The sequence below is a fragment of the Molossus molossus genome, unplaced genomic scaffold (genome assembly GCF_014108415.1).
Source record: "Molossus molossus isolate mMolMol1 unplaced genomic scaffold, mMolMol1.p scaffold_m16_p_6, whole genome shotgun sequence".
In the NCBI taxonomy this organism is placed as follows: domain Eukaryota; kingdom Metazoa; phylum Chordata; class Mammalia; order Chiroptera; family Molossidae; genus Molossus; species Molossus molossus.
Window position 1 is genome coordinate 77,921,583 of NW_023425399.1, and position 20,049 is coordinate 77,941,631.

Below are 20,049 nucleotides of genomic sequence, written 5' to 3' on the forward strand. Positions count from 1 at the left end.
GTTTCATACAAACATGACTAGGAGAAAAATAGAACATGACAAATGTTGGAGGAAAAAGTTACGATTTGATTTGCTGAAAGGGCTAGAAGAATGCTCAACTGGGAACGTCACCTGGGTAGCTGAAATCCAAGACGGGGCTTCAGAGAGAAACGGAATGTTGAAATTTGATATTTTAGTCATCTGTATGGATTAATAATAACTAGGTAATAGAAAATGAAGGTGAGGGAAAGAGAAAGGCATTAACAATAGAATCTTTAGACATGTGCACATTTAAAAGGTGAAAATTGTGAAAGGTGAAAAAATGTATAAATAAAGAAACAAGCTATTTAGGCTATTCAAAAAGCCTTTAGCAAGGTTCTCATATTTAGGCTGTTAATTTTCTAGGAATACAAAACACGTGTAATAGAAATGTACATCAACATTACATGGTGAGTGGAACAATACAGTAATAAGACATCCAGAATGTAGCTTTCAATTTTCTTTCATTATTCAAAATCATCCAGAGGATATGTTTATTCGTTTTTACCTCAATACAATTTGAGCCAAAATGTAAGATGCCTAAATAGAATTCTACCACTCACAGAATGATTCCAAACTCTTTTGGCCTAGAACTCAAAAGACAGATATTATGTGCAATTCAAGATGCATGGCTGTATACAAAAACATCCTATTTTTTAATTCTATGTGTTCTAAAATGACACTATAACCATATAAAAAGCATCAGCAAAAAAATCCAGAACTGGAATTATAGAAAATCTAGGCATAGCAGGTGCAGCAAATTGAATAAGTGGGGCAAGGATCAATGCTAGGTAAGCATGAAACAGGGACAAAGAATAGATATGAGGCAGCTGCTTCTGTGTTCCACACCCGGATATTTATGCCAGGGATCATTAACTCCCTGCTCTAGTTCGTTGTAGATGCCCAACAAACACTGAACACAACAACAATAAATCTGAAAGCAGACGGAACTTGGCAAAGCAATTTAGTCTATTTCAAGAGTATCTTAAATGGTACAAATTTATTTGGTCATGCAAATTTCCTACTTCATTTAAAAATATTGTTTATTTAGGGGGAACTTAAATCATTTATTTTTATTCTTTAAACTCAGAAAAACTTAGCATCAGAAATTTGAAATGTAAAAAGTTTAGTTTTTTTTTCCAACCTCATACAAAAATTTTTATTACACAAAACAGAAGAGAACTCTGGAGCTTAAGTAGGCTCCGAATTGGCACCACGTACGTTTCCATTTTCAGCCTAAGAACCATGGAGAAAGAATACTGACTTCAGACACTTCAAACAGACCTTCATATTGACGATGATTTTTTAATTGTTAGAAACTTCAAGCCTTGTAGCTTATTTTAATATCTTTAGGTCAAAACCAACTTTAAAGCATCTAACTACTTCAGGGCAAACTTATCTATATCTCACTGCATTAGTTACTAGATATACCTGCATATACACCAAAAGACAGAGCATACACTATTTTTGTCACGTTCATTTATTCAACTGATATTTACTGAGTCCTTATGATAAATATGCTGGGTTTTCAGAGGTGAGAAAAAGAGGAAGGAAATAAACAAGTAAATAAATAATGACAATTTATTAAAAATCCTAAAGAGGAGCCCTGGCCAGTGAGTTCAGTTGGTTGTAGCATCATCCTGTACATCAAAAGGCTGCAGGTTTGATTCCCACTCACGGCACATACTAGGTTGCAGGTTTGACCCCCCAGTTGGGGTGTGTATGGGAGGCAATAGATAGATGCTCCCCTCTCACACCTATGTTTCTCTCTCTTTCTCCCTTCTTCTCTCTCTAAAACCAATAAAAACATATCCTCAGCCCTTGCTGGTTTGGCTAAGTGGTTAGAGTGTCTTCCCGGAGACCAAAGAGTTACAGGTTCGATTCCTGGTCAAGGGCACACACCTGGGTTGTGGGTTCAATCTCCAACCCTGGTCAGGGTGGGACAGGAGGCAACCAATTGGTGTCTCTCTCACATTGAATGTGTCTCTCTATCTCTTTCTCCCTTCCTCTCTCTCTAAAATCAATAAAAACATATCCTGGTGTGGCTGGTTTGGCTCAGCAGTTACAGTGCTTGCCCAGGGACCAAAGAGTCACAGGTTCAATTCCTGGTCAAGGGCACATACCTTGGTTGTAGGTTTGATCTCCGGCTCCAGTCTGAGTCAGGTGGGAGGCCACCAATCGATGTGTCTCTTTCACATTGCTGTTTCTCTCTCTCTCTCTCTCCCCCCCCCCCCCCCCTTATCTAAAAAAAAAAATCAATGGAAAAACATCCTCGGGTAAGGGTTAAAAACAAACAAAAGTCCTGAAGTGGGGATTTAAAAGTCCTAAAGAGGAGACTTCAATATTCCGGGGAGGCCCATCTGACAGGCGAGGAAGAGCCAGTGGAGCCGAGACAGGCTTGGAAACACAGTTAGGTGAGGCGGCGGCGTGCGAAGCCATCTCCGCTCAGGAGGCCGGGAGGCCGGCACAGTGCATGAGGATGGACCACTCTGGACACGGTGAGAGCAGCCACACTGTGTGCGGCCTCATAAACTGGTGAGGGGTTGGGATTTTACCTGAGTGAAATGGGAAGCTCCTGAAGAAATTCAAGTGACTTTACACAATGTACATGCCCATAAGATTCCGGCAACGGCAGCGTGGACTGGAAGCCGAGAGCGGAGGAAGGAGGGGAATCTGGTAAGAGGCTACCGCTGTGTGCAGGCAAGAAATGATCGCAGCCTAGACCAATGGCTTTGGAGACGGAAACAAGTGACCAGGAAATTTGCTGGAGGTGGAATCAATAGTACGTACAAACAGATTAGATGTGTGGAATGAGGGAGAGGGAGGAAATCGGAATGGTTCCCAGGTTTTTGTTTGAATAATTGGGTATAGGGTGGCTCCTTTTACTAAAATGATGGAAGTCTGGAAAAAATAGGCTTCAGGAAAGGGAATCGGAAGATGAATTTGTATACATTATCCTTCAGAAATCTAAAAGAGATACAAAGGAAAACGTCAAGCTGTCAATATGAGACCGTAATTTGGAATTAAGAGGAGAGGTAGGCTAGAAATAGAAATTTGGGGATTCTTAGCATAGTGTTGTTACAGCCACAAGACTAGATGAGATGCCTGCTGAGAGAGTAGACAGGGAACAAAGAGGGACGAGGACGAGCCTCAGAGAATGCCTGCCTTTCAGAACAGGGACGGGAGGAAAAGTTCCTCAGTAAGATGCGGGAAGAAACGGAGGATGTTGGAGAAGGAGCTGCCCACTCTGCCTAGTGCTGCAGAGATAATGACGGAAAGGCTTTCTTCGGAATCAGAGGGCCACTGGCAACCTTCGTACGAGCAATTACAACTTCTCTGGGAAAGCAGGCCGTGCCGTGGAATGGGATGGTAACAGCAGACTGGTCTGTGCTCATCGTGTCTGGTAGAACCTCAATGATGTGCAACAACTTTTGAGTCCAAAGATGGTAAAAATATGAATAGTGACCCAGTGGTTAACACACTAAAAAAACAACACCTTCTAGGTTCCAGTCATTGTGTCAAGTGGTTCCTGAATGAAAACAGCTAGGTGACCAGCTGTCCTCCATGCTGCCATATACCGGAAAAGGCTCTGGGAGAGCCAACCAGGCCCTGCTCCACAGCACCGATCCACGGAGGCATTCGTTACTATGGGCCTGACATTACCACATTTTATAGGAAAAGGATTATTAGCTCATCCTATACAGATGGAGGTACAGAGCACTTAAATGTTTCAAACAGGGAAGGACTGGATATTCAGATTTGCATTTTAGATTGATTGTTCTGGCAGCCATGTGGAGATGGAGTTAAGATTGATAAGACGAAAGTCCTAGGGAACAGCCCTGGCCGGTTTGGCTCAGTGGTTAGAGTGTTGGCCTGCGGTTCAGAGAGGCCCGGGTTCGGTTCCCACTAAGGGCACATATCTCGGTTGCAGTTTGTCTCCGGCCCTGGTTGGGTCGTGCGGGTGGCAACCACTCGATGTGTCCCTTTCACATTGATGTTTCTCTCTCTCTCTTCCTCCCTATCTAAACAAAAAATGGAAAAATGTCCTCAGGTGAGAATTAAAAAAAGAAAGTCCTAGGGAACAATTAGGAGGCTGCTTCAGCAGTTTGGTGAAAAATGATCAGACACTGAACTTCAAATGCAATAAGGGATGGAGAAGAGGAGATTGGTTCCAGAAAGATCCTGCTACTTTACTGAATTCATTTATCAGTTCTAGCAGTTTTCTGGTGGAATATTTATGGTTCTCTACATACAATATCATGTCATCTGCAAATAATGACAGTTTTACTTCTTCCAATTTGGGTGCTTTTTATTTCTTCTTTTTGTCTGATTGCTGTGGTGAGGGCTTCCAGTATTGTGTTGAATAAGTGGTAAAAGTGGATATTCCTGTCTTGTTTACAATCTTAAGGGGAACACTTAGAGTTTTTGGCCATTGAGGATGATGTTGGGCCATGGGTTTGTCATATATGGCATTTATTACATTGATGTATATTCCCTCTATTCCCACTTTGCTGAGAGTTTTTATCATAAATGGCCACTGGATTTTATCAAATGCTTTTTCTGCATCTATTGATATGGTCATGACATAAACAAACTGATATCCTTCATTTTGTTCATGTGATTTATCATACTTATTGTTTTGTAGATACTGTACCAACCTTGCATAACTGGAATAAATCTCACTTGATTGTGGTGTATGATCTTTTTAATGTATTGCTGGATTTGGTTTGCTAATAATTTGTTGAGGACTTTAGCATCTATGTTCATCAAGGATAATGGCCTATAATTTTCTTTCTTTGTAGTGTCTTTGCCTAGTTTTGGAAGTAGGATAATGCTGGCCTCATATAATGAGCTTGGGAGTCTTCTCTCCTTTTATATTTTTGGGAATAGTTTGAGAAGGACAGGTGTTAGTTCTTCTTTGAACGTTTAGTAAAATTCACCTATAGAGCCATCTGGTCCAGGGCTTTTTTTTTTTATTGTTTCAATTCACTAGTTGTAATCTATTCAGATTCTCTGATTCTTCCTGATTTAATTTTGGATGATTGTTTATTTTTAGGAATTTATCCATTTCTTCCAAATTGTTCAGTTTGTTGGCATATAGTTGTTTGTAAAGACTCCGAATAACAATAGCAATCTTGACAAAGAAGAACCAAGTTGGAGGAATTACCCTACCTGATATCACACTATACTACAAGGTCACAGTACTCAAAACAGCATGGTATTGGCATAAAAACAAACATATAGATCAATGACACAGAATAGAGAGCCCATAAATAAATACATGCCTTTATAGTCAATTAATATTTGACAAAGGAGGCAAAACATACAATGGACTAAAGATAGTCTATTCAATAAACAATTTTGGAAAATGGGGCAAATACACAACAAATGAAAGTCGACCAACTTCTTACACTACGCACAAGAATAAATTCAAAATGGATTAAAGACTTAATGTTAGATTTGAAACCATAAGATATCCAGAAGAAAACACAGACAGCAAAATTTCAGACATTTCTTATAGCAATTTTTTTTCTGATATGTCTCCTTGGGCAAGGGAAAGAAAACAAAAAACAAACAAATGACACTACATCAAACTAAAGAGTTTTTGCACAGCAAAAGAAACCATCCACAAAATGAAAAGACAACTAACTGAATGGGAGAACATATCTGCCAATGATACATCTGATAAGAGGTTAATATCTAAAATTTATAAAGAACTTATAAAATTTAATACCAAAAAATAGGCAAAAAATCTAAATAGACACTTCTCCAAAGAGGACATACAGATGGCCAATAGATAGATGAAAAGATGCTCAATGTCACTAATCATCAGAGAAATACAAATTAAAACAATGAAATGTTACCTCACACGTGTCAGAATGGCTATCACCCATAAGTCAGCAAACAAGAAGTGTTGGTGAGGATGCGGAGAAAAGGGAACCCTTGTGTACTATTGGTTGGAGTGCAGACTGATACAGCCGCTGTGGAAAGCAGTATGGAGTTACCTCAAACAATTAAAAATGGAACTGCCTTATGACCCAGCAATGTCACTTCTAGGAATTTATCTAAAGAAATCCAAAACACTAATTTGAAAGAATATTGATACCCTATGCTCACTGCAGCACTATTTACAATAGCCAAGATTTGGAAGCAGCCCAGTGTCCATCAGCAGATAAGAGGATAAAAAAGCTGTGGTACATTTACACAATGGAGTACTACTATGCCATATTACCCTTTGTGAGAGCGTTAGTGGACTTGGAGAACATTATGTCAAGTGAAATAAGCCAGCAAGAGAAAGACAAGTCCCATATCATTTCATTCATACGAAATTAATGAACTGAACGACCAAGCAAAATACAGACAGACTTACAGAGACAGAGGGCAAGCAGACAGCTCTGTTGGGGATGAGGAGGGCTGGGAGGGGAGGGAATGAGCAAAAAAAAAAAAAAAAAGAGGGCGAACTCATGGACATGGACAACAGTGGGTGATTGTAGGGGGATAAATGATGGTGGAAAAAATAAATTAAATTAAAAATTAAAGAAAGAAATATATATGAGTTAAAGTTGAGATAGCTTGGTGACCAATTGAATGTGAAGAGATAGGAGCTACTCAGAAGATCAATTGATCAACAAGTAAAATAAAAAATATATACAAGAAAGAGCGCAGATTTGGAGAAAGGACGAAGACATCAGTTTTGGACCCACTGAGTTTGAAGTTCATGGGAACGTGCGAGAGAACATATCCAGCACGCAGCTGGTGTGAGTCTGAAGCTCACTGGAGAGGTCTGAGTCAGAAATACCATTTAAAAGAAATTCAGCTTCACTGAGGTTAATATATATTTAAAAGATCACTAATTTTACATCTGGTGGTGAATGTTGATAAATATATACAGATATGTAACCACCACCACAATCAAGATCCAGAATATTTCTAACAGCCCCAATAGTCCCCTCCTGTCTTTCGGAGACACCATCTGGAGAGTCATCACAGAAGGTGTCAGCTGAAGCCATGCCTGGATGAGGCCACAGGGCAAGGGCAAGAGTGACAGCAGCAATGGGGACATAACTTCCAGGAGTAGGCAGAGGCAGGAGAAGACTACGGAGTCTTCAAAGAGGTATGAAGAGAACCAGGGAAAGACAGAGATCCAATAAAGAGGAACTAGCCAGCTCTGTGGTTATTCACCTGCACACCAAAGGGTCGTGGGTTCCATTACTGGTCAAAGGCACATACCTGGGTTGTAGGTTTGATCCAAGGCCTCAGTAGGGGCATTTGCAAGAGGCAACCAATCTATGTGTTTCTCTCACTTCGATGTTTTTCTCTGCCTGTCTCTGTCTCTGTCACCCCCTCCCTCCCTCTCTTCAACTCTCTAAAAAAATCAGTGGAGAAATATCCTCAGGTGAACATTAATTATAAAAAAAAAAAAAAGAGGGAATAGGCAATGGTGATAAGCAGAGCAGTAAGTAAACTAAGTACTCTAAAAAAAAAAAAAAAAAACACACACACACAAAGAACTGCTTTGCATTGGTCAGTTAGGTCAGTAGAAACCTTCAAGAAGTCAGCTGCACTCAAGTGAAGGAGCAGAAGATCCCTTGTAGTAGGTGGAAGAAGTGAGTGACAAGAGAATCTAATTCAGCAATAACACGAGGATTTTATTAAAAGGACAGGGAGGAGATTTTAGCTAGAGGAAACTGCCAGTGGCATTATGAAGAGTTGGAACCCAGAGTTAGAGACCTGGATGCTCAGAGCTTCTTGTCTACCCCCTACTAGCTGTTTAGACAGATCTCAATTTACCTGGGCCTGTTTTGTCATCTGTAAAATAAGGTAGCTTAATCAGGTGACCTGCACTGTCCCTGCTAGCTCTGATTCTGTGGCACTGCACACGCGTCTAGCAACCAGGAGGTCACCGATGACCCTGCAAGAGCAACGTCAATAGACCTGGTGGGGATGGTGTGCACTGAAATGTGAGTAAATATTTCCTTGGGGAAATGTGGCTAGAAAGGGTCCTGGAGAAATGGGAGCAGAAGGGCACATGCTTCCAATATCATCATGAGACAACATTTGGAGGTCCAGATGTGTAGCACCTGACCAGATAGCCAGGCCAGTGTCAATGAACTCCAGAAAAAGATCTAATATTTATTCAACACACAGTAAATGTCAGTAACTCTGTGAGGTGCTTGTGTGTGAAAATGCTGATGGCCAGCTTTCTTTCTATCTCAGATTATTAATGTAGGTTATGTACAAATTTATGATACTCAACCTTTGAGGAGCAAAGGGACATGAACAGTCCCCCCACCAAATTTTATCCAAAACAAACTCTCCATAGCAAATTTACATGAATAATCATAGGATTTGTGCAGAAAGAAAACAATTTTCAGAAACTTAGAAAACATTATGCAAAAAAGGGGTTCAAATTCAGATCCTTTGTCTCCAATTCCTAGTATCTCTTTACATCACAGGTACCTACTAGTATCCTTAAATGTCACATGCCTTGTCTTTCATCCACTCCGTGGGTTGTATGAGGAGTTTATACAGTATTTACCCTCCCCTATACTACATCTAAATCCCTTTTAAATGGTAATCTAGTCTCAACCAAATAACATACTTTTCAGTCTTTGAAAGATACATTCCAGTGTCTACCAGTATCCTCATGTGATCCTAAATTCACAGTTCAGAAAAATCTAATCTCATTCTTCACAATATCTATGTATCTGGATTTCATTATTTCCCATGGTCTTCTTTTCTCTTCTGAAGGCTCAGTCCTCAGTAAGAAGAGATGAAAATACCACCTACATTGCTAAGTCCAATTCCTATCTAGGACATCTAAATCACTAGACATATACGCCATACTTCTTTTTGTGATAAAATGTATTCCCACATGGCATACCTATCTTTTGGCCAAAATTAAATGTAATAACTTCTCTTTTACCTGTGCTGGTGAAAATTTCACAAGATCCTCATGAGAAATCACAAAAGCTGAATTTAGCTAACAATGAATGTGAATAAATTAATATTTATTATATGAGGTTTTCCTGTGGACACATTATTTTTAGGCTTCTTTTTGTAAAACTTCACATGTGTTTAAGTAACATTCTGTGTCAAGTTCAAATAATATGTTCTACTATACATTTTTAACCATAGACAGTATCAGAATGTGAGCATATAAAATTTTATAACAAATAGTACAATAAAAAAAAAACTGGTGACAATAATGAAAATGTTAAACAAATTAGTGAACTTTTGAGGCACAAAGGAAATAGCTAAATCCTAATATTTGGTTGATTAAGGACATTGCTACAAGCTTTTATTAATTAAGTTGAATAAGAAGGTTCCCTTCTGTATAGTCATTTTTAACCCTCAGTAGCTAGGTACTGTAAAAACTCTAATGTAAGAATTAAAATTAAAAAGTACTTATGTTAAAGTACAACATATTTTACATATTGTTGTACGTAAGTGCAGGATGTAGTTAAGCTCTATAATTATCATTAAGATTTCAGGGATAATTAGAGACTCCACCCATCTCTTAAAGATAAATTCTTCTCTTCAACTCTAATGAAATTAATATGTTAAAGACTATACATATGTCTTCCTCCATTTTAAAAATATTTCACCTCAAATGGTATCAAAATATAGAGCAATTTGGAAATATCAGAAAACATACAGCATGAATAGTAAAGAAGAAATGGGTATGTGCCTTTCCATAAACAATCTACTAGACACAAGGTCTAGGTTAGGCTTCATTGTAAATGCACACGTATCATCAGTCTCTCTCTCTCTCTCTCTCTCTCTCTCTCTCTCTCACACACACACACACACAAATAGATTCATATTAAATCAATTTTATACACGACTTAAATTAAACATGAGTATAAAAACTCTACATGTTAAGCATAGCAAATATTTTTTAAAAGAGAAGTAATTTTCTGCATAAATGTTTTTTAAGAATTCTTGTTCAAAAGCATTTTAAAAATAAAACATTTGGGGCATAATTGGGAAATTTGAACATGAACTTCTTATAGATGATAGTATGGATTTATTTAATTTCTTTAGCTGATTTAGTTAATTGCTTTAGCTAATGATATTACAGTTAAATAGAAAAATGTCCTTATTCTGGGAGATATCATATCTGCAACTTACTTTCATGCGGCTCAAATTAATAAAAAAGATTGTAAACAGAGAGAGAGAGAAATGTGACAAAATATTCATATCTGCATCTGTGATATAGATATACAAACACACACACACACGTTCACTATGTTATTCCTTTAACTTGTCTATAGGTTTAAACATTTTTGAAATAAAATTTGGAAACAATAACTCAAATGGTTGTAACTACTAATATTTATTTCAAAAGAAACAATTTGATCCAATACATGAGCCATGGACCACTATCAAAACCAGGTTCTTCTCCCTGTCCTCATCAGTTTGAAAGGATTTCATTTATTTAAATGAGAAAAAGGTGCAGATTACTTGAAGCAAGAAGAAAAAGCAGCTTCAAAGTTTGGGACTGTGCCTGTCACACAGATGCCGCATTTCACAAGGACGGGCTCTGTCCTGGTCTTCGCAGCTCTCCCCTGCCAGGTGACTGATGGCTATCTGCAGGGGGGATGCAGGGGGCCCCCGAGAGGGTGTGAGTGCAGAGACAAGATAAGGAAAATGCAGTGACCTCAAACTGAAGGGAGACGGATCTCCCTGAGATTTGGATGGATCTCCAGATAGAGACAGGTAGGGAAGTGGAAAGAGCCACTTGAAACCAGGTGATAAAGTGTAAAGAAATTATAATAAAATGAGCCATCCTCCACTCAGCTTCGAGGAATGTTGACTTCTAAAACCAGTTCATCATACATTAACTTGTTTCTTGTATTCACTCGAGCAAAGAAAACATGAAACTACTCTGACACTAAGGGAAAACAAAAACAAAAAAACACATTAATTTGAGAACCGAAACCCAGATTGAGAGTATAGATGCAGGGGTAGCAGCACCTTTTAAACGGTTGGGCACATGGTGCTTAATAAATGTAGGTCAGCTTTAAAAATCCTGTTGTGAAAATATTTTGACATTATCTTGCAGAAGACAAAAAGAAACAGTGAGTGTTGACAACATGATATTGCAAAGCCACCCCTACCCAATTTGTTATCCACAAATATATATACTTTTTAATTTACTGTAAGCCAGCATGCTGGCTCATAGTATCTTACTTATATGTCATTATCCCCCTACCATACACACAAGTCATAGCTGGGGATTTCAACTTGCAGTGAAACTATGCTGAGATTCCAGATCTCAGTGGTGTTGGCATGAGCACTGGTCTCTTCAGTCATAGTGAAGACAATATCCTAGGGAGACTGGAATTAGTCCTATTTTGCACCATTCAAGCCAAAATACTGCTTATCAAGAAGCAAGTAATTGCTAGCTAATGGCTATGGGGGGAAAAAAACCCATCGCATTTCAATCTAAGCATCTCTTGGCACAGGATAATAAATAAAGCTGAGGAAAGGATAAACATAAAGTGGGGACAGTTTCTGGAGGAGGTTAAATAGCAAACATTAAAAAGGCAAGTTACCTCATCCGACTGGGAGGGACTGATTCTGGGCATTGGCGAGACTTGCGGAGTTTTCAGCTGTGTGCTGTTGCTGTCTGGCACGAGCTCTCGGTGGACCGTTTGGATGTGGTTCTGGAGTTCACTTTCAGACTCAAACTTAACGTTGCAGCTAGAGCAGCGAGTCTTCAGTCCCCCTGCCTTGCCTTTACCCTCGATGGCACTCAGACTCTCATTCTGGCCCAAGCCTGGTCTGTTGGTGCCGGGAGGGATGTTGATGCCTGGGCTACTGCTCTTACTGAGATTCACACAGCCAGCACACAGACCATATGGCAGGCCATTGATATCAAGTTTCACCAGATCTTGCTTGGAACGGAATTCTTTGAGGCAAGATGCGCACTTGTACAGTTTTTGGACGTGCTGGCCACGCCCTGTGGTCTGGACTGCGGACCCATTCCCTGTCTTTTGCATGTGGAATGTCCCATGAATTTTGAGTTCTAAGGTGGAGGTCACTGTCTGCATGCAGACCACACAGCGGAATCCCGTCAGGGAATTCCTCAAGTCAGGGTGCATTTGGCAATGCTCCAAAAACTCCTCCTCACTCTGGAGAGGCATCTTGCAAATCCGGCAGTTTCCCGTATCGAGACTCTTACTATGTGTGACTTTGTGTTCAGTAAGAGTTAAGAGGGAGGGAAACCGCTCTCCACAAATAGGGCACATGTAGTGCTTGACGGGGCCCAGGTGCGTCTGCATATGTTCACGGAGGCCGTTCTCAGAGAAGAAGGTTCGAGAGCACACATTACACTTGTAATTCCCTTTAATGAGCTCGGCTTTCTTCTTCACAATGGCACTCTCTCCGGGTCTGATGTTGTGGTCTCGGAGCTGGTGGTTCTGCAGCAGAGTTTCCATCGTGTACGCTGCCCCACAGATGTCGCACCCGTACATGGGCTCCGAGGTGTCCACATCTTCTTCGCTCCCATCGTGACTGTTGTGGGACTCCTGGCTGTTGGTCAGCAAGGTCTGCAGCTCCACCTCCTCCTTCTGCACTTGCTCCGAAGCCCCATTGGTTCCACAGTTGGGAGTCTTGGTTTCAAACACACAGTGCTTCTCCCGCAAGTGTTTCTCCAGCAAAATGATGGCATGGAAGGCTTTGCTGCAGAACTTGCAGTTGTATTTCTTACTGTGAGTGGTGATGTGGCACTGGAGCTCCACCTCGGTGCCAAAGGACTCGCCGCAGAAAATGCACTTGTGCACTTTCCCTTGGTTTTCCAGGTGGTTGTGTTTCACATGGAGCTGCAAGTCGGTCTCATTGCGGAAGTCCCAGTTGCAAGAGGTGCATCTGTACACTTTCTTTTCATTACTGTGCTTCACTGCCAAGTGGAGTTGAATGGAGACTTTGGAGTCAAAAACTTCTTGGCAGAGGGTGCAGCGGAAGAAGACAAAGGTGTGCATGTCCAGCAGGTGTTTCTGAAGGTCGTCCACGGATGTGAACTGTTTATCGCAACTCTCGCAGATGTAATACGTCGAGGTGATCATGAAATGAATGGTAACGTGCTTCAGCAAGGATTCTTGGTTGGGGAATTCCTTGTTGCATTGAGGGCAGGTCAATTTCGGAAGCACAGTGTCGAGATGAGTTTTTAGGTGAGTCTGAAAGCTGTCTAGGGATGTGTACTTAGCACCACACTGATTACAGATGTATTCTCCGGCCGGACGCGCAGGTGCACCTCCCACGGCCTGCATCATCTTAAGAGACGTCTGCTCTATGGCCACAGGAGATAGGGGGCTCAAGGCCCTGGATTTCTTCCCATTGTGAATATAATTCAGGGCCAAGGGAATGTTTTTATGGTTCTCTTTGATATGTTTGTTCAGTTTAAGAACACTGTTGAATATTGGAGAATTTGTACAATAGGAACAAGAATACACTTCTACTACTGGTTCTTTTGGAGTCCCAAGCACTGGAGACCCAAATCGGGAGCCACTGAGGTCACAATGGACCTGTCTTATATGCTCTTCAAGGGAAGAGTCAGTGAGAAACCCCATGTAGCAATGGGGACAAAAGAATGCATTGCTATCTTTCGCTACGGGGTTAGCAAATCCGTGAGAACATCGTATGTGTTCCTGAAGAGTGTTGAGGTCATTGACAACTTCAGAGCAGAAGTTGCACTGGTAGACTATGGCGGGCATGGCAGAAACAATCAGACCTGGGTCCTGAGCTTCATGCACTTGCTTAAGATGTTCATTTAGATTATAGAGTGAGGGCAATACCTCCAAGCAATACTGACAAATATGGGCCTGTTCTGGCTTATCTAAATGCATAGTTTTCAGGTGAATCTGCAGAACGGCTAGACTGGAAAATAACTGCTTGTTGCAGTAAATACAGCTGTAGGTAACTTTTGCTTGTTTACTTGAGGCAACGGTCATGTCGGGGGTTTGCTGAGCAGCCCGCTTCCTCCCTCGACTCTTTGGGATTGGCGGGGCAGCTTCCACCATCGTTGAGCTGTCCACTGAAAGGTTGGAATCTGGAGTTGTGCTGGACACGGAGGTATAGCCCACGGTGACCAGGGAAGGGCTGTTGCTGTGATTGCAGGACTCCGGTTGCTGGTGGCTATCCATGTGGCTGTACAGTTCCTCCACTGTGTGAAAACTCTCAGAGCAAATGCTGCACGAGTTCTTCTTCTCCCCGCTGTGCATCTGCTCCATGTGGCTCAGGAGGGAGGTCTCCTCTACAAAGAGCTCGTGGCAGTAGACACACTGGAGGGCCGCTCGGTCCTCGTTCGGGGAGCATTCGGGGTGGCACTCTGCAATGTGCTTCTGGAGGTCTTCCGGGAAATCAAAGCCTTCCTCGCACTGACTGCACTTCTGAGTGTCCTTCATCTTCCAGTCCTCCATCCTGGACCCGGACTGGGAACCGTCCTTGTTTCTCTCGTGAACCTGCATGTGTCCGTGTAAGGAACTAGAAGACAGGAACCCACGGCGACAAATGGCACATTTATATGGCTTGTTGGAAGTGTGAGTCTTTAAGTGGATCTTCAAGTGATCACTTCTGGAGAACGCAGCATCGCATTCGCTGCAGTGGTACTTCTTGTCCCCCGTGTGGAGTTTGATGTGGCGATCTCGGCTCCGCTTGTGTTTGAACAGCCTACTGCAATAGGTGCATTTGAAAGGCAGTTTGTCACTGTGACTCTGCTCATGGTGCTTTAGGTAGCTGAGGCGGCTAAACGACTTGTCACAGAACTGACATGGATACGGGAGTCCAGGGCCACCTTCTTCCTCTCCAAAATCGCAGCCCTCTCCATGGCTAGGGGAAGTCTGGTCCTTGCTAGAGGGTGAGGAAGCTGGCCAAGAGCAGGTGGGATCATCCTCAATATCCACTCCATCTGCAATGAGAAGCGATGGAACATTTCATTTTACATGTTGAGAATTCAAGAATGGGTGTATTGTGTCATTTCAACAAGTGCGCAGTTGGACCATCTAGAACCATTCAGCAAAAATGGAGGAAAATATCTGAGTGGAACACTTTCAGTTCTGAGCCCAAAGATTTTATTCTACATTTACTTTTTACTGGGTTAAAATATAAAAAGATATTAAATAGTTCTATGTCTAAATTACCCTTTTATTACTTCTTGTCATTCTTCCTTAGAAGCAAGGTATATATTATGCATTGACAATTTTATTAAAATGCAGATTTTAATATATTTAATGTTTCTTTTGCATTCATTCTAAAATGATTTGCATATTAGGTGAGCATCTGAAGAACCAAATGAAGAGGAAATATTACAGGAATGATTTTAAATTAATGCAGTCAACCCAGATGTCTAATATTTAATAAAAATTCCCTCTGTATTTTGCTTGTTTTTATATAAAAAGAAAATTCTGAGGACCAAAATCTTTTATGGGGTTCTTATTGATACAGACCTTATTGCTTTCTGCAAAAAAATATTAAAAAGTAAGCACATGAAAGAAGACGGAAAACACAATAATAATTATATCTTGTGTAATAAAAGACAACCAGGATTTCTTCAATAACTGAAAGATTCGAATACCATAGGCCAGAAAGTGGATTATTAAATGTTAGAAGGGTACTGCTAGATATTACATGTAGCTAGGATCAGCCAGGATCAAGAAAAAATGAGTTTCACGAGGGCCAGATTGTAATAGTGTATTTTGTTTGGAAAGTTCAAGAGGTGGCCCACCATTTCTTCCTTTTGCAAAAGCTTCAGCAGCATGAACTTCCTTAGCCAAACAGGACCTGCACTTTGAGGTGAGCAGAGACAAAGCGACTTGTGAAAAACTGGAAACAGGAAAAGTGATAAATGATTATGGTAAATGCTAAAAGATTTATGAGTAACAAAGAGAAGACAAACAAGACTGAAAGCCAGATATAACCTTAGTGAGTTATCCATAAAGTAACTCTACCTTCTATTAGGTTGGGTTTTAACTACATTTTTAACAACCATGCACCCTCACTTTTGCTTTCTTAACATCCACACGGAAAATAAGACTTCCTCAAATAGACTGTGAGACCGCTTTTTTTGCTTTTCAAAACAATCTATCATTCCAGATCAGAAGAAACTGTAAAAGCTTTTTGCTCTCCAACAGAGCAAGGTTTTTCATAAATGCTGACAAGCAAAGACCATGGAGCAGAGCTGGTGATTATATTAGAATATTAGGTTCAATTAGAATATGATTAGGACATTCTAATATTTCATTAGAATATGATCAAATAAGTTTTTAAATTCTTCCAAGTTAAAGTTCGCTAGCAGGCTATATTATCAACATAAAAGTAGAAACTGGCGAGCATTATGTAAACAAATTCTACGTCTGCTTTCTTTAAGGTAACAAGATTTTACTAGATTATCAACCTCTTGCTTATCCACAGGAAACAGATGAGGATCATTCCTTTCCTGCATCTAGAAACTGATGACAACACCATCTCACTATCAATGCCAGATGGCAACCATCTAACTCTGAGAAAACAACTAAACACCATTCCTGGATCCCTGCCCACTGCAACAAAGCTTCGTAATACAAGTTGAAAACCGCATGATTCTGCAGCCTCATTTATATTAGTCTATAACCCAACATGCTTCCAGCCTAAGAGAGGGTCTGATCATTGTGGGTGTGATTTAAATGTATAGGTCAATTGTAAAGAATTTGTGCAGATTAACTCATCACCCAACATATAGAAAAACAATTTTAAAAAACTTAAAAATAAAAAAAACTCAATATTGATTTTAGTTTTTCCTTTAAAAAAACATAAGTCACCTAAGTTTGGTATCCCTAAAAGAAACCAAAGTTTTACATTTCCCCTAATTTAAAAAAATTACAATTAATTACATTTGCTTAGCATTCTAGGTAAAAATCTACCACATTTCACATTTGTCTTTTAAGTTTTTATCCTGCTGTTTCATGTAAAAATATTTTCAAACACATCTCATTTGTACAGTTGAAGAAAACAGTGAATCAGAATTTGTCATGCATCTAGACTCTAAGAAAATAAGTATTGAGCCTAAAAATTTAGCAACTGAATGTATTATTAAATTACAGATTGTGTCCAGGCATGATATATTATTATACAAATGTACAAAGAATTACAGAGCAACAGACCATTATAAATAGTGTGCAATCCCTGACACCATGCTTAAATCAGGCTGTTGTCTGTGGGCCATGCCTGACTACACCTATTACATAACTGTTCACTTATGCTTGTAAATTTCAACTACATGTCAAGTGAGCTGAGGGTTAGGATCAGTTTTACTCAAACCAGGATTCAAGGGAGGTGGAAACCTTCCGTTCTCTCTCTCCTGTCCCTATTCGTTGGTTTTGGGCAGGGGAGAAGGAGTGATCATCACAGATGATGCGTCTTTGTAACTGAAATCACCTACAGAATTCATTAGGCTTACACTTTGGAATGGAGTAGATTGAGCAGAAGTGAGAAGTGTGAACGGGAATGCTATTTTTAGAAAAATAAATAAAGGTATCATGAAAGGTTGATTTCTGTTTTAAAGATCTAAACTGTAAAAAAAAAAAAAACCCAACTCATTTTCTAGTTCTATAAATGGACCTATTCTCCCAGGAACACACAAGGAACTCACTGACACAACTCCCAGTGGGGTTGGTCCCTGCGCTAAGGGTATCAGACTCTCCTCCCAAGACTTTTTTGGTGGTGGTGGTGTTGCCAACATTCTCTGAGGTCTACATAAGTCATTGAAAGCTATCCGTCCCAATTAACTTAAGCTGTTTAGCAGTCAAAACGCGAGCTGCAAACACTGTTTAAATGGCTAATATAGATTTCAAGTTTTTTTTCATATGGAAGAAACTATGGAGGAGTCTTTCAACTCCGATTCCTGAATCAACTTGAAATGTGCCCCCCGCTTTGGCCCTTACTAAGTGCTACTTACAGGAATGTCTTTCTGTGCTAGGGCAAGTTTTCTGCATTTCAATGAAAGTACTTAACATAGCCATGTTACATTTTAATTTTTGGAATCAGTCACTTCACACGGGCTGAGAGAATAGCTCTTACAGCCCGAATAAAAACTAAAAAAAACCAAAAATAAATAAATAAAAACCTTTGCTGGAAACCAGCTCCGTGGCCTAAAAGTCTACTTAAAGATGCAAATGTGTGTGCACAGTTCGTGCAGATGTTTTCCTACAGCAACTGTACTTGCTGAGTTTCACCATTTCCATAAAGCACATTAAAACAAGTGTGTGAACACTCCGAGATGAAAGTCTCAAACACTCCTGAGACTTTCCGTGGAAAGTCGAGCCGCCTGACTTTTCTCCAAGCAGACAGGAATGCCCATGATTCAGCAGCCTGAGTAAATAAAAGAGGTCCTTATTTCCTAATTTTGCTGGCTGGCCACACTGCAGCGGCCTCTGTGCTCCTGCCAAAGGGGATGCAGAACTGGAACTACACCCAGCCGCTGAAGGCCTGCCTTTGTTAGCCAGCCAGGCTTCCCCACCATCTTCTGGCAGCAGAACCACCATATCCTGCGAGGAAGACCTCCATCTCAGGCTCGAGGGTTCTCTTGTCTGCCTACAGGGATGAAAGAACAGATTTTGCTGGGTCTGTGTCGGAGGAGGACAGCTGGAAACTCAGTTAGCGGCACAGCAACACCTGTTCCGTCATATTTATAGGGGAAAGTGCTCACTCGCCGAAAAGTGAAGTCATACTAGAAGAAGGTATTTCACAGGGGGAACAAAAAGGCACCAGAGCACAAAGTCCCTTTGTGATGGGAGCCACCGGCCCCTCATGTGCCAATCTGAGGAGGAGACAGCAAAGACTGGATGTGATTTTATCCCCGCTGTTGGGGATGGACAGACAAGCACATCCTGGGGAGGACTGCTCAGCCAACAAACAGGGACCTGCTATTCTGGTCGACAGCCAGCCATGCAGAAGAGAAATGCTGAGGGTCCAGGCCATTCGTGGGTGATCAAGTCTCAACAAAGTAGCCAATGAAAAAAGTGTGAGATCAAAGAAAAAGAAACAGAGGATGTGCAAGAAGATTTGGGGCGAGGCTAATGCTTATTTAGTATCATTAGGCACATCGCGGTGTAAGGCCCATGCTTCTTGAGGGCAGTGCCCAAGGCTTTCAGAACACTGACTCCAACAATACGGGTGATCTGAAATGATTAAGGAGAAAGTAAAGTAACAAAGTGATTGAATCACTGTACATGTTAAAGAAATTATCTGAATCTCTGAAGTTATGGACACTTCCAACACTTTTAGTTCTTCCCTAGTCTGGGCCGGTGAGAAGCTGGCTTACTGATACCCTTTTGCTACCTGAGCTCATTCCATGCAACGGCAGAGTGCTCTCTGAACTGCCCTTCAGGGACAGAGCATCATGCACAAGTGTCACACAGCAAGGTTTCCTTAACAGGGACAGGATTTACATCAGCGGTTACTTTTCAAATGAGGAAAAGACGCTCAGATACCTCCAGGTCCGGTACCTCTGTTTTCAGGAGTTGCAGTGACTCAGAATGAGAATGAAAAGTCGAGAGTCTGGAGTTTTATTTCTAGCTTCATAACTAACTTCGAGAGTGACCTGGCCAAGTCATTGAATCTGCCCCTACCTAGGTATTTCACCTGCAGTATGAAGATAATAATTCTTGTTACTTACCCCCTGGGGTGTTACAAAAATTAACGAATGTTTCTAGTGCACCTATGACTGCTGGAAGAAAAGCTGCATATGTAAGCAAGAAGATTTATATGTGTTGTGTGTATTTATCTTTCCATGTGTAAGCTTCTATGTAGATAGGAGAAACATACTGTACCATCTTTTTCCTTTAATGGGACCACTGGAACATGAGCTTTAAGAACTGGCCCAATGGAAATCCAGAATGCCTCAAGCATTCACAGTTGTATATTCAGCCATCAAAAATATAAAAGATAAATAGTTGGTGAGATCTAAAAATTAATGGACCATAAATCCATGCTACGTTCCAAAGTATTAAATTATCATACATAAAATATAATCTTGGGTCTTTACAGACA

General features: G+C 40.7%; 1 protein-coding gene across 2 annotated transcripts in view; it reads right to left on the minus strand.

Moving 5' to 3' along the window:
• ZNF521 (zinc finger protein 521) overlaps positions 1-20,049 on the minus strand; it is a 292,135-nt gene that overhangs the window by 148,806 nt on the left and 123,280 nt on the right. For both annotated transcript variants that reach the window (XM_036245589.1, XM_036245587.1), the window contains exon 4: positions 11,580-14,932. In XM_036245589.1, the coding sequence (XP_036101482.1) occupies positions 11,580-14,932 (3,353 nt within the window). The remainder of the gene's footprint in view (positions 1-11,579; positions 14,933-20,049) is intronic.